General features: G+C 59.0%; 1 protein-coding gene across 3 annotated transcripts in view; it reads left to right on the forward strand.

Moving 5' to 3' along the window:
• Nucleotides 1-4,206: 4,206 nt before the first annotated feature.
• ANOS1 (anosmin 1) overlaps nt 4,207-14,569 on the forward strand; it is a 126,498-nt gene continuing 116,135 nt past the window's right edge. For all 3 annotated transcript variants that reach the window (XM_036235699.1, XM_016132597.2, XM_036235700.1), the window contains exon 1: nt 4,207-4,413. In XM_036235699.1, the coding sequence (XP_036091592.1) occupies nt 4,207-4,413 (207 nt within the window). The remainder of the gene's footprint in view (nt 4,414-14,569) is intronic.

Raw genomic sequence — 14,569 nt, forward strand, 5'->3', positions numbered from 1 at the left:
ACTATCCTTCGAAACCATTGGGTTTCGGAAACCCGACGTACGTCCTACGTCACCAGTGGCTGCCACATTCACTCAGACACTAAAATCAACAGAGGCCGTCACAGGCCTCGAGCTGAGCTGCCCGTGGGGTGAAGGGTTGGGTCGGAAAAGCAGAGCCAGCGAAATGCCAACATCACCACTCGACGGATCCTCGGAACACGAAAACGCATATGCCAATGCGTCACATTCTTTGTTTGTTGTAATTATTTTAATGCTAGTCATTATTGCAGTGACAGCATAAACCTCTAGTGATCGCCAACTCTAGAACAGGCTGTCACCTCGACTGCAGAAAAATTTGCCAGTGATGGATGGATGGGCGGAGCCTTTGGAGGAGGGGAGGGAAAAGGGCCTGGAGAGAAACGCTTGGAAAATAATCGTGTAGCTTGACAAAGCACTGTGGACAGTCCTTCGTTTATTCTGCAAAACGTATTAACATTTAATTAAAATATTCGTCAGCGCAGAGAAGTATCGGCCAACACATTTCGAATACTTTTTTGTAAATCTCAGTGAACACGGAGGTAGATGATCGATAAAAACAAAACCTGTAAACCTGCAAATAGCACAACTCGGTTTTTATCATCTCGCCGAAGAGGAAGCCGCATCGTCTGCTAGCGCTCTCCGGAAACAAAAATGTGTTTATTGCACAGTAATAAACGGAAGCAGATGACCGGAAATGGATGTGGCCCTTCTCATCCCCAAAGCAAAGAGTCTGTTCAGTGATTCCGGGCAAGCGGCTCCATTTTGCATTTGAAAAATGATTAAATTGGCCGCCAGGGCCCAGATCGGTCCAGTACCATTCTGGAAAATTCCATCCTCGCCTGAAATCTATTACAAAAGACGCCTATCTGAGATTTATCCATTCGGTTGTTAACCGCACCCAACCCCACCCCCACCCCTACATTTTACCATTTCTTTCCCTCTCTTCAGAGCTCTGGGCATCTTCACCGCACCAAGCATTCGGAAGCTGAGCAGAGGGGGTTCACTCTGCAGCAGCAGGAAGGCGCAGGTAAAGGAGAACTCCGGAAGGGTCCAGCTCAGGGATTCTGGGAACTGAGCCTGGAACTGTGGGGGCTCAGAGGGACCAAGCCCCCGCAGGACACGTTCCGGGGTCTCTCGCATTTTCACTCCCGGAAGGCGACTGCAGTTCCCGAGAGAAAGTGTGTGTGACGGCCTCGTCCAATGAAAGCAGCTAAGAGGAAACCGGATGTCATCTGTGAGCTCCCTCCCCGCCCTTCCTTGTCCCCGATAACCGATCGCGGTGGTCTGGGCCTACATTCGGGTCAAGACCATCAATGCCATCCCTGGTCCTCTTCACTATGAGAGCAAGTCCTCAACCTGCCTGTTCCAAGGGGGATGTATCAGAGAAAGCTCATTCCTGGTTCCTTCATGTTTGGTCCTGATCCATCATAGCTGGAGAGAACCTTGTAAAAGACAAGTCACTGGCCAAAAAAGAAATGAGTCTAAGACAGTCTTGGTTAAATGTATTTGGGGAAAAAAATATTGATGTGTTTATTAAGAAACAGATGGGTATGTCCAACCCATAGCAACACAAATATCTAAAAAAAAGGTCCTTTCAACAAACTGAAGTCACAGATGCTTTTGAAATCAAAGTTTCTGCTCCATTTTTAACGGGGTCCCAGTTTTCTAAATCGGTTTCCTCTCAAAGCAGTCTCTGGGTCGCTGACTGCAGAACCTTCTGCAGTGGTCTTTGAAAGCTGACATTCAGAGTCCCACCCCAGATGCCCTGACCCCTGGTCTCTGACCGTGGGGGCCTGCAGCAAGTTCCCCAGGGGGTTCTTAGTCCCTGCTAGAAGACAAACAAACAAACAAACAAACAAACAAACAAACAAACACGAATAACCGAAATAAACCGCAAGGAAGAGCACAGCTAAGGCCTTGGAAGCTGCGAGTGAGGAGGGCCTTGTTTGAGAATTCCTTCCGTAACCCGGCCCAGCCGGCCGCGTGTTGCAGTCTGCCTTTGATCACGAGGACGGGAGTAAGAGTTTCTGCTCTCTCTTCCAGACGTGGGTTCCGTCTGCTTCAGTCAAACTTGAGTCAACGGGAAGTTCGTCTCTTCGCACGGCTTCAGACCCGGCGGTTCAAGCTGACCCTGAGGACAGGTGTGTTACTAACGCACCTGGCCATTCTCACCGGTGCATCCAGCTGTCATTCATTCAACACACACTTCAGGTTCTCCTCTCGCGCGCCCTGTCGTAGTCAGCTGAGGGTGTGGCTTAACCTGTCCTGCAAAAACTTCGAGAGTCACTGTGTGCCGACTCGCAGGGCGAACTGCATAAGAAACTGGGCAAAAGTGAGCATCTCTTTCAAAAGCATCCATGACCTACATGTTGACTGTTTTTCTGACTGTACCAAAATGTTTTCCTTCGGAAAGTTTCTTTAAACTGCAATTAAACACCATGAAAAAGGCCAGCCTAATCACAGGAGATGTGAGCGATAATTCTAGAACAAGAAAGAACCACAAGTAGTATTTTAACATTTGCATAATACGGAGGCCCCCTCAGCTTAACCCCAAGCTTTCTGTTCAACCGACTGGATGTCCTCTTTTATGGTTTATTCTAAAATGCATTTATTCACAGAAACAAATATGCTATGGAAGCCATGTAAGTAGCACACACATTGCTATAAAAAAAAATGCAGCGATCTCTTTGAACATTTAAAAGCTGTTTATAAAAGGTCAGCAGGCCTGTCCACGTGACTTCCCTTTCTGGAATATAAACTTCATCACATGCAGTGCAAAGTCACGAATCAAAGATACCACAAGAAAACACAGGCATGAGTAATATCCGCGTCTCCACCAAGACGAGCTGTTTGCCTAACTTGAAAACTCGAACGCACGCTCTGGAAGGATCCACCATAGCTTTTGCAAGTTTCGGTGGGAGTTCCCAAAGGGAAGTGACAATGTTTCGAGGCCCATCCCGCATTCAGAGGTCGCGCCTCCGTTTAAATTGACACGAGGCTTTCTTTACACGCCTTTCCCATTAGTCAATATTAATTATGTCTGACCCACTTAAAAGATTCCCCTTTGCCATTGCGAGCATCTTTTCAGACAAACTCTTGAGCTCACGACCTAGCGCGCCTGAACTTTTTACGTTTCCGGCTGAGGCGTAATATTGTTTTGCGGACCGACCTCATTTGAACCTTGCCCCAAATGAAAATCGACATCGTGGCAGAAGAACATGAAATCCCCTTCTAAGACGGAGGTCCATGAAGCCAGCTGTGGCTGCCCATCCCTTTGAAGAAGACAACGCTGAACTCTAAAAAAAAAAATTCATCCAGAAACACACTGAGCGGTGAATTCCCTTGGCCTTGCCACCTGGGCTGTGTGAAGCAAGGGAATGCGCAAGATGACGAACTTGGAAAAGACTCACAGGTATAAGGGGTGCGTGTAGATGGCTGTGCTTATAATTCCACAGGAAGAGGTCCAGATTTCAGAGTGCGAGCCGTGCACGCGGGGAGTGGAGGGAGGGGCGGACCTCGGAAACAGCTGGGTGTGTGTGAGGGGGCCCTGCCAGTCACGCGTCCACGCCTGGCGCCTGTGGCTTCTGGCGTGGTCCCTCCCCACGACTTGGGAAAAGGGAAAACGCAAGTCCCGCGCCTGCTGGAGCAGCCGGGGCGGCGGCGCGCGCCTCGGGGGCGCTGGGTCGCCCCTTCCGCAGCTCAGACGCGCTTGGGGGTCCCACACCCGCCTTCCAGGACAGCAGCGCGCCGCCCCGGCCCGGGGTGGCGCGCACCTGACATTTACCTGGATGAGGGCGGAGGTGGGGGCGGGAAGGAGCGAATGCGCGCTGCGGGCGAGGCCGCGTGGGAGAGCGACCGCCCAGGAGAGGGGCGCACGGGGGGGACCCGGCCCGTGTGGCCCTCCCTGTGAGCGGCCGGGGCTCAAAGACCTGCCCACGGCCCTCGGCCCGGCCCCCCTGTCACTCACTTTCCCTCCAGCCAATGGCGCGGCCGCCTGTCACCCTCGGCCCACCCCTCGGGGCCGCGCGGGGAGGGCGGTCCGCGGGCGCGGAGCGCGCGGGGCCGGAGTTGAATGATTGAACTTTCCGGGCGAGTTGCGGCGGCCGCGAGGTGCCCGGCAGTGCGGCCCCGGCGCGGAGCGGGGAGCCCGAGCCAGCGCGCGGCGCCCGCGCCCCGCGACGCGCAGCCATGGTGCCCCGGGCGCCCGGCGCGGCCCTGACCCTCTGCCTGTGGCTGGCGGCCTCCGGGGGCTGCCTGGCCGCGGGCCCCGGCGCGGCGGCGGCGCGGCGGCTGGACGAGGCGCTGTCGGCCCGGAGCGTGCAGCGCGCGCGCTGCGCGTCCAGGTGCCTGAGCCTGCACATCACGCGCATGCCCGCGTTCTCCCGGCGCTCGCAGGTACGGGCACCGCCGCGCGCCCCCGCGCGCAAACTCCGCGCCCCCCGCGCCCCGCGCGGCCCTGGCCCTCCGCGTGCGCTGCCTGGTCCGGGTGCTCAGCCCCTCCCCGCCAGCCTCCTCCCCGCCCCCGAAACGAAAAGGAAGGCGACAGCGTGGGCCCCCGGCTCCCTACCTCCCCGGAGGCGGCGTCCCCAGGGTGGGCTCGTTAGTTTCCCGGGACTTCCGCGGGTCCCACGAACTCCCTGGCGCTCCGGGTCGCCGGGCGCCGCCCGCACAGCGAGCGAGTTGGGGAGGCGCGCGCGGCTGCGCCCGGGGACCCGCGCGACGCGCCCGGCTCCGCAGGTGCCCGCGGGCGACACTTTGTCTCTGTTGCGCGACGCTTCCGCACTCAGGCGGCGGGGAGGTCGCGGGCCACGCTCCGAGCCCCAGGCGGGGCGCTGGGGCCAGGTCGTGTCTTCCGGCGCCGCCTGGATGCTGCGGGAAGGGTCGGGGGTCCCTACGTGCCCAGCCCCGGGAGCCTGAGGGCGGGGGGCGGGGGCCAGCGACACCGTGTGTGAGATTCCGGGAGAGGCGCGCTTGGCGCCTGTGCACGGGCTGCACAGCGGCGGGGCCCCCCGCGGGGGCTGCGTGCGGTCCCGGGGGGCAGGCGCGGGGGCGCGCAGGACTCACTCCGGGACTCAGCCCAGGCGCGGCGCGCACCGGCCTCGCCCCGCGGGGCCGGCTCTTTGCCTCACGCGCCACCGTCCTCTGCTCACCCTTCTCCCCTCCACCCTTAGCGGCTCACCTGTTCTGAGACCCCAACTTCTGCGGCAGGGACGACTGCGCACCCCAGAAGGGGGCGCGGTGGGGGCGAGAGGGCCTCCCCAGGGGTGGCCGAGATGAGCCCTCTGCCCTGGGCGGAGAGAGGGGGCCCTCTCGGGGGCCTGGGGATCACGCTGAGAGAGGAGACGGTGAGCGCGGGGGAGTTTGGGACGCAGCTCCGGGGCCTTCGGGGACGTGCGTCGCTGCGTGAGGGCAAGTGGCACCTCGCGCGGAAGGCGGCAGCAGGGGAACCGAATCGGGGGGCGGCGGGACACGGACCCGGCTCGCGCAGTCCGCGCGCCTCGCGGCCGGTGCCCAAAGCGGCAGCGGCGTCCAGCGCGTTTCGGAGACGCTGACCACAGCCTCGCGCTGCTCCGGGCTCTTGGGGAAGGGACAGCGAGGGGCTCGCCCCCCTCGGTGACATCCCGGTGGGGGCGCGTCCCCAGGCCCCCCCCCCCCGTGCCAACAGCGCCCCTCCCTGCCCCGCGAGCCGCCCTCCCGGGACAGCGGCCCACAATAGGGCCAAAGAGCGCGGCCCGCTGCTCCCTGCAGAAGGAGCCTCTTTCTCCCTCCGTTTCTTCCCCCCATTGTCAGTTGCTGTAATTTATTTGCTTCCCCGCTCCAGCGGGCGAAGAAGCCGCGCACACGAAGCCGGTTCCCATGAAAGGCTTTTCTTGTGGGCCCTTGGCGCGGTTTCCCTCTGGAAGACCAACCGCTCGCTGACCCAACGCGCCGCGCTGGACAATCGCGATGACGTTTTAATTAGCTGGGGCGAAACAAGCTGCAAATTACCGCGGGGACTTCACAAGCGCGGCTGTTGCCATCCGTCGCGAGGCCGCCGCCCGCCCGAGGTGTACCCCTAACCTGCCGCGCGGATCCCATTGATCTAAATTGCAGGGATTACGGCTTTGCTTGCGATGTGAAAAGACGGCAGCAATGTCTCCTCATAAAAGTCAAGCTTCGCTGTCCCTCCCTTCTAAAAATAATTAGGGGAACGTGCAGGAGCCCGGCCGCGGCCAGCTCGCCCCAGCGCGCGGTGTCCATTACTGGGCGGGATCCTTCCGCGGGGCGCGTCCAGGGGGGTCCAGCACCCCACCTGGCGCTTCACCGCACCCCGCCCGCGCAGGCAGGCGCCAGCAGAAGGCTGTTTCGGGACCAGCCGCCCGTTCCTAAGTGTCTGGGTGCGTCTTGAAGGATGGAGGAAGGCCGGCCTCCGGCCTGCAGGCCAGACCAGGGCGTGGGCTCAGGTGTGCGAGCTGCCCCCACCCCCACGCCCTATGCGCTCATAGTGGAGACAAAGAGCCACAGGGGCGTGGCCCTGAGTATCTGGCCTACGCAGGAGGCTGCCGTGTGATGTCTTCACCCCATTTCGGAGCAGTTCCCAAGCCCCCTTGGCCTCTGAGCTGCGCGGCAGGTAGACTCAGGACTGCAGGTAGATCCTGCACACCTGATGCCCCCACGCTGGCGGGCCGGCTCGGCCGCCCCTCTCAGCCACGTGGCTGTCAACCTGCCCGGAAGCCCAAGACAGTCTCCACGGTGACGCATGCGGGTGGCGAAGGAGATGGGAGGCGCCTGAATTATTAGGGCCGCACCAGGCCCGGCCCGGAGGAGCCTAGAATTTCAGATGAAGGGGGATGGGTTCAGGTTCGGGTTCGGGGCTGCCTCATTTTTTACCGCAGAGAGCCGGTCCTCACGACGAGAAGGCTCAGTGCAAGCCCGCACCGCCCAGGTAGGCTCCGCAGTGCGGCGTCCGGGCGTTCGGCTCGCCTCCGGGTCAAGTTCGCAGGTATCACGTCCGCACGTGCTCAGAACCCTGCGGCGCAGGTGGGCGGGAAGCGCATCCGCACGGGAGGAAGGTGAGCTCTGGGCCGAGGTGCGGAGCACCGTAGTGAGTTCGGAGCCAGGCATGTACGTCTGCTATGCGCCCGGCTCGGCGCTCTGTAGGCGCGTGGCTTGGGCAGCTCACCTGCCTGACCTCCCTGCCCTCCTGTGTGCGGTGGGAGACCCGTAGCTGCGCGGGGACCGTGGAGGTGGCCACACTACCTGGGCACTTCCTCAGTCCAGTGGCCATTCTGGGTGTCTTCGGAGAGCCTCTGAATTCTCGCAGCAGCTGCACCTGGGAGAGGAAGGTGCGCTTTGGTCCCTGGGATTGCTGAGAACGGGAGATGCTGAGGACCCTGGCCGGTCACACAGCTCACAGGCCACGGAGCTGGGTCCCCAGCGAGGGCAGCCACCGGTTGGGGCCTTTCTGGCTATTTTTGGGACTTTATTGCTTAGTTGTTTCATTTATTTCGGGGCTGCCTATCTGCTCTTTGGAGCCCGGCACAAATTGAGGGCACGTGGTCTGTGGTTCGAAGTGCAAGAAAAAACGTCACAGGAGCTGGAATATGTACGTTTTTCCTTTCTTCTGCGGCCCTCCCGCCTCGGCTCGCCGTGGTGTTTGACGGCCGCCGCGCCACGCTCCTCTCCGGAAGGGAAAATCCTGACCCGAGCGTAGACGTCACCGTCCACCTTACGGCCGTGCGGGGCCGGCGGTCGGTGCCAAGGCGAGAGCGTGTCCCCTGTGCGTGCGGTCGGCGTCACGGCAGGCTGCGCATTTCCTGCCTCGTCCCCGAAGGGCGCGTGGGGGCGGCTGGAGAGACAAGCGGAGGGCAGCCTCGGGGAGGCAGGGAGGAGGGAGGGAGGGACCCCCACGAGCGCCCCAGGCGCGGCCTGCGGGATGCGTGCAGTCGCTCGCGGGGGACAGGCGCGCTCACCTGCTCGTCGGGCACGACCCCTTCCCAGCGCCCGACGCCTCCAGCTGCTAGACCGACGCGCTGCGCTTTGTTCCGGACGAAGCCTCAGGAAACTGAGGCAGGGGTCTCCCCTGCAATGGGTCAACGCGACCCGGAGCAGACAGGCGGCCCCCAGGTGTGCTGCAGCCTCCTTATGGAGCCAGAGGTGCGTCTGTCAGGGAGCATGATAGGCTTCTTGGGCTCCGGCTGGCCACCCACAGACACATCGTGGTGCCACCGGCATGGATAATGACAGCCACTGAATTCTGGGACACTTGGGGACACACATTCTCAACCCCGACCCTCCTCGCAGCCACGTCGACGTCCCTGCAGGGTGCAGAGTGTGACAGGGCGTTGGGGCAAGGAGTGAGGAGGCAGAGGTTGCGTGAGGATTGGGGTGCTAGCGTGCCAAGGAGGCGGGGAGCCAAGAACCTCTCCTGAGGACTGAGGGGGTGGCAAGACTCAGCATCACGCATGAGCCGAGGGGCCAGGCCTTCCAGCGTGCTCCCAAATTCCATCGGACTCCGCGTACCAAACACGGACTCGAGGATAAAATCAGTAAGAACTTCGATATGGCCCTGACGGAGCGGTGAACCCCGGGCGCGGCTGCCCTCCCGGGCATGAGCCACGGACACCGGCCACTTGTCCCTGAGGCCGGCCCTGGCTCGGGCTTTGCATGTCAAGGGCGCCGAGCGCTCGGAAAGGGCTCACACGCATGTGGCATGGCGTTTCTACCTCGTGTGTGACGGCATGCAAGGGCACGGTGCTGGGCAATGCTCGCTTGGGAATGACCTCCCCTACGCTCGCCTCCGCCATCCGCATCACCAACGATGAGAGGCCGGAACAGGGCGAGGGGGGAGATCGTGCCCGAGGCCGCTCCTTCTCCTTTTGGCCGAATCTGGCTTAATCGGAGGGTGGCTTCCTCCCTCGGGCTCGTCGGCCCGTGCGCAGCGGGGGGCGGCCCTGGCTTCCTGGCCTCCGCTCATGGTGACGGCCGCCGGCGACTGAGCAGGTGGAGTCATTCCATTCACTGTCAGCAGGCCTGGAACTTGCTCCTCCTCTGCCCGGGGTTCCTCCACGGAGGCTCCAGAGAACGGGGCCAGAGGAAAAACGGTGGCCGCCGTGCCCTAGAGGAGCACAGGGTGTCCGCTTCTTGGGCAGCCTTTGGGGATACGGCACGGAAGAAGAGGGTGGAATCTCATTGCAACGTGAGCAGCGGGTTGCTGGCAGCCTGGGCCCTAGACTTCTAGAATTCTATGAGTGCCAAGAGATTCGCACTTAATGGGACACGATTCACCCCGTGAAGCGCTCCCGATAGGCTCGTCGAGGTGCCCGATGGCAGATCAGAGGCTTTTCCTAGCGGGATTGGGAAGCCGTTTGTTTTGGCAGAAGAGGGAGCTAAGCTCGTGATTAGCTTCTCCCACTTGGAGGAGCAGCCTCTCCCCCGGCACAGAGCAAATAAACAATTAAGGTGTCAGAAACCTTGGCAGTGGGGAACGGCCCCCCAGCTCAGAGGGTTTTTCTGGAGGAGTGATTGTGTGGCAAGTGTCCTCAGCCCGGTGTGTCTGTCATTTGCCGTGAGGTGAATTTTAAGTTTAGAGACTCAGGAGGAAGACACGGCACCCTCGGGTGGCCGTTATATCCTCTACTCCCGGTCGCTGGCTCTCTGGCTCTGTGCCTAGGAATTTCTGCATTTGACCCAAATGAAACACCAAGGTGTTCACGGCAAATTTTCATGTTTTTAATGTAGTTTCTTTCGCCCTCGAACGTGATTTAAAAGTCTGTCGTAGAACATTTTAAAAACACTGCAGGAAACAATTTCGGACGTGTTCACTTCTCTGTATCATTAGAGGAGGGAAAAATATATGTAGATGATGTACATATTTGTATGTGTTCACATGTATACGCATTTGTTTATGTGTTCGTATTCATGTGAGTGCACATACGTGATATCGTATGCACGTATGTGCGTTTGGAGGCGTAAATGGAAAAGTCAGAATGTTGCCGGTGCCAGGGCGACCGTGTTTACAAACTCAGTTATAAATCAGGTCCCTGCGTTTGCTTGAAACGGGTTCCCCAGATTCGTGGTACGCGCGTGCGTGAGCGGGGAACTCCGGGCTGCAGCGGGGGTGAGTGACCGGCGTGTAGGGGGGATATGAGAGGTCCCCACGCCGGAACCGGCGTCGCTGTCCCCAAGTCCGGCTCTTACACGGTGCGGGGGGTGGAGCTTGGAGCAGCAGTCGGGGACGCACGCCCACGTCATCAGAAGGTGCTCCCCGCGTGACAGACAGCAGCAGGGAGGTGGCATGGGGCCCCCGCGGGGCCTCCGCCACAGAGCGTACGCTGTCTGCGTCTCGGGGCACGGCAGCCGGCCGCCCCCCGGCGTGGCCCGTTCACGTCTCCCGGGCCCCGGAGTCCGAAGGCTCGTCGCCTGTCAACACGTGGCACTTACTAAGTCCGGCCCGGTTTTCCTCCTTCCGTTAGAGCGACCCGCGCCCCTTCCGAGCCGCCATTAGCCAGCCGTTCCCGGTGCCCCCGGAGGGGCCTGGGAAAGACGACGTTCTCGGCACCGCGCTGGTCTCCGTGCCATCATCTTAGGAAAGCGGGCAATTTCTGCCGGATTCGGTAAAAGATGGAAAACAGGGTGCAGACAGCAGTCCCCTCCCAATAGACGCTCCGGGTGACCTTCCGGCCCTGGCCCCCGGCCGCTCCCCGCCTCCGGAGTCAGCTGCTAATCGCTTGCAGCTGCTCCCCCTCGGAGATTAACCTTTGGCCTCTGGGTGCCCTCTTGCCAGCAAGGGGGCGCACCCTCCCCCTCGACGAGGGCCCAGTCCGCCGGGGGGCTCCCTGCTGCGGGGCGGGGTGCGGGAGCCCAGCCCCCGCTCGGCTCTGTAGTTCTGCGGCACTTGGCTCTGTGAAGCACCTTCTCCTGCTCCCCTCCCTTCCCTCCCCCTGAGAGCGTCCCCCCCACATAGCCGAGCACGGACACCCCATTTCCGCCTCCGCTTCTGGGAAACCCGATCTCGGTCACCCACCTTTCAGACATACCCGATCGAAGTCCACACGCTTGGTTTTCAGATCACACGACTCGACGCCAACAGAAAGGACTTAATTAAGAACATACAGGGAATGGCGGGAAAAAAAGTAAAAACAGGATGGGCTCCGACGGCTCGCGGTTCAGACGCCTCTCACTATCCCTGTTTTTGAAAAGAAACATTTGAGAATGTGTACAAATTGTGAAAAGTCCTAAGTGGAGAAACTGAAGAGTGAGTTAGAAGGTTTCGCGCGATTCGAATTTAGATTCTACCTCCTGCGCGTTTCAGTAAAAAAGATTTCAAGCGACGAGGCCGACGTATGAGCCCGACTTGCTCCTTCGCTTGTGCAGAATGGGGTGGAATGTGAGAGGCGTGTGTCCTTGAAGCCAGTGGGAAATGCTTGCGTGGGGGTGAGCAGCAGGCGGGCCGAGGGGGCACCTGGCGGGGTGCAGAGAGCACGGCGGGCGGCGACTCCGGGGGCGAGCAGCTGTGGACATGGAGAGCCGCGTCCCCCACGGCCGCGCTGCCCACGCGGCTTCAGAGCGGCCAGCGGACACAGGTTTCCCGGGTGACGGAAAGCGTCCGGGAAAAGCTGTCATCTCTGTTAGTCGGTAAGCAGAGGAAGGAACACGGGAGCTGTGTGCACGGCTCATTTTCACGGAAATCACGGAGAGCAGGTGGCTGGCTCTGTCCGACTCCCCCCCCCCCACCCCCTTCTTTACAAAACAAACAAACTCTGCTTTAATCGCTTCCGCTTATTTCGGCTAATATTGATGGAGTGCTTTAATTCCAAAGATGAGACCGTAAAATCCTCCTCGCCAGGGCCTTGCAGTCCGGTAGGGGCTAAGGCGTGTCAACAGAGAGCTTTGGTTCACGAGTGAAGGCACACCGTGGTTTGTATGACATCTCGGAGGACGGGGCTTCTCGCTTTACAGCGAGCGTCCTAGGGGCGAGGTGACAGTCGAGCTGGACCTCAAAAGCTGGGCTATTCTACCTAGAACAACCAACGGCCGTGAAGGCAGAGTCGTGTGACAGTTCGTTGGGGACTCTCGGTGGCTGCTACTGGATGTGACCCCCCCCCACCACCCCCCAGTGAGCAGCCAGGCTTTGGGAACGCCTTGGCGGCAGGTGTCACAGACCTCCGGTCTGCAGGACAAGTGGAGAGCAGGTCAGCACGTTTGGAGGCGCGGGCACACTTCTTCCTGCTTCCGGCTCACCTGCGTGCGCCTCAGGGGACGTGGCCTGCAGCTCGCACGCCTGTCACGTGACATTTACGAAGACCCTCGGCAGCACCCCTAAGAAGGAACCCCAGATGAGCTTAAGAAGGTGGAGGGAGGAGGCCAGCCACCGGGTCTCTGTACCACTCCGCTCCGGCCCCCGGGGGCTCCCAGGTGTGAATTTATAGGGACCCAACGTCGGAAACTCTCCTGAATGCCACAGTATCTCCCATTGCGCCGTACAGCGTCTTGGCGCCGACAAAGTAGTTTCCGGTGAAAGATCTCGACCTTCACAGCCACTCCGGGAGGTCAGGAGTGGCGAGCGCTCCGGCCGCAGAGCGGGAAACTCACACCCAAACCGTGCCAGTCCCAAATATTTGCACGGAACGAACCTTTTTTCCCCCAGGATATTAGCAGGGAGGGGAGACGGAGTGGATAGAGCAAGCAGAGGATAATCTGCACTCCGAGTTTTTCGGGGACGCGCCCCCGGTTTCTCATTCTCTCGTTGGCTGCTGCAGGCGCCACCGACTCACAGGGGGGCACGGTTATGGGTGCCATTCCGCATTCCTGTCCCTTAGAACAAGCCCGACGGAATGCTGCTCCATCGACGTGCTCCCTTGTGGATTTATCCACCCCGGTCCTCCTTCCGGCCAGTGAGAAGCTGTCCAACGCGATCCCCCTTTCTGGCGTGTGAGGTTCCGGGGACCCGGCGTGAGATGTCCTTCCTGCTCCGAAAAGAATTTTTATTTCTTACCAGAGAGAGAGAGAGAGAGACAGGCGCTTAGACAAGTAGCTGCAGAGTCGTGGATGCGAAGAGAGGAACTCTCGTGACCCCAAACTGTCTCTGAAATATTCAAATATTTGTCCACACATTACCGTAAGTTCTTAGAGGCACGAACAGCCTTTCCCCTTCCTCTTCTGAGTTGACTTTGTTGCAGTCCACGCAGACTTCCACTCGCCTGAGGAAGCAGCCGAGTGTTGCCGACATCTTTGCAGAAATCAGCGATGAGCAGCCGTGTGGTCAAGGACGACGGACTGGAGTGACCGCAACCCCGGCCTCGCAGCCTCCGCCGCCGTGTTCGGCTGCCACCGCTGGTCATCGCAGCTCGGGCGCGTGTGGCGGCTACTGCCAAGAACTCGCCCGTGCCTTGTTCCCTTATTTCCTTTCATGTTGTATCGGAGAGTGTCTGTCAGTGTTGACATTCTGCGATTGTTTCCAGCATCTTCGCAAGATACAAAAGTTGGACAGTGAGGGATTCTGAGAAGAGGAGAACTTAGAAGATTCTCAGGGCTGCACAGGGAAAGACAATGGTGACACATTGCTGGGTGTTTAATCCCCAAAGTGCTAAAATCTATCCTCAGGGGACTCCCAGGAACAATAGCCCACCAAAATAGGGATGTGGGGGAGGCTAACTGAAACTCTGAATTCAAATTCTATTCCTCCTTTTGTTTTCATTGGTAACTTTTGTCATTTAAAAAGCTTTTTGCTCTCCAAGTTATTAATATCCTGCCAACTTAAGGAAAAAGTGTGCTGTTAGAGCAACCCCAAAATATCTAATTTTGTTTCTCGTATTACCTTCTTTCTTTGAGAGAGAAGGCAGATAGATACATGGTCACCACTGAAGGAGCCCATACAGCGTACGGCGGTGAGAACCTTTACTATAAAAACCTGCATCTTCCAAATTGTCATGGCCAGGATCAGAACAAAAGAAAAAAAAATGCAATCTTCCCCCTCAGTGTAGGACCAAATTATCACTGTGACATTCTAAATTTTATAGCTGATCTCTGGTTACGTCTCAAGACGTGACAACGTCACGAGTCCGGAAATGAAAGCGTAAGACAGAGCGGGCATTTAATGAAACACGGGGCGTTCGTTTCGCGGAGCCGTTCATCATCTTCCAAGGCGCTCATCCATCACCCCGGCCCTCGAGACGGGGGGAACGCTGGGAATCCATCTCCGCGTGCAACTCAAGCTTGCTCTCTCCACGCTCTGTTTTTGCTTCTCGCCTCTCAAAATCCACTGTAACATTTTCGAATGCAATTCCGACGTCACACCTGCGGCACGCCCCATGATCTTCGGTGTTTGTCCCGCGAACGCCAAAGCAAATTGCCGAGCTCACCTAGAAACGAACATGGCGGGCTACGTTGCCAGTGGGGGTCGCCGGCAACTTCTCATAAGGAAGGGCCGAGACGGTATAAAGCGTTCAGATTAAAAGTGATTCCATGCGGTCACGTGCCCCGTCGGGGTTGGTAGAAACAATTCACCGGATGTAAGTGTATCAACTGATGTTTAATTCTCTAATAACGCATCACGGAGAGACTCAGCTGT

Source organism: Rousettus aegyptiacus, unplaced genomic scaffold (assembly GCF_014176215.1).
Source record: "Rousettus aegyptiacus isolate mRouAeg1 unplaced genomic scaffold, mRouAeg1.p scaffold_m13_p_19, whole genome shotgun sequence".
NCBI lineage: Eukaryota > Metazoa > Chordata > Mammalia > Chiroptera > Pteropodidae > Rousettus > Rousettus aegyptiacus.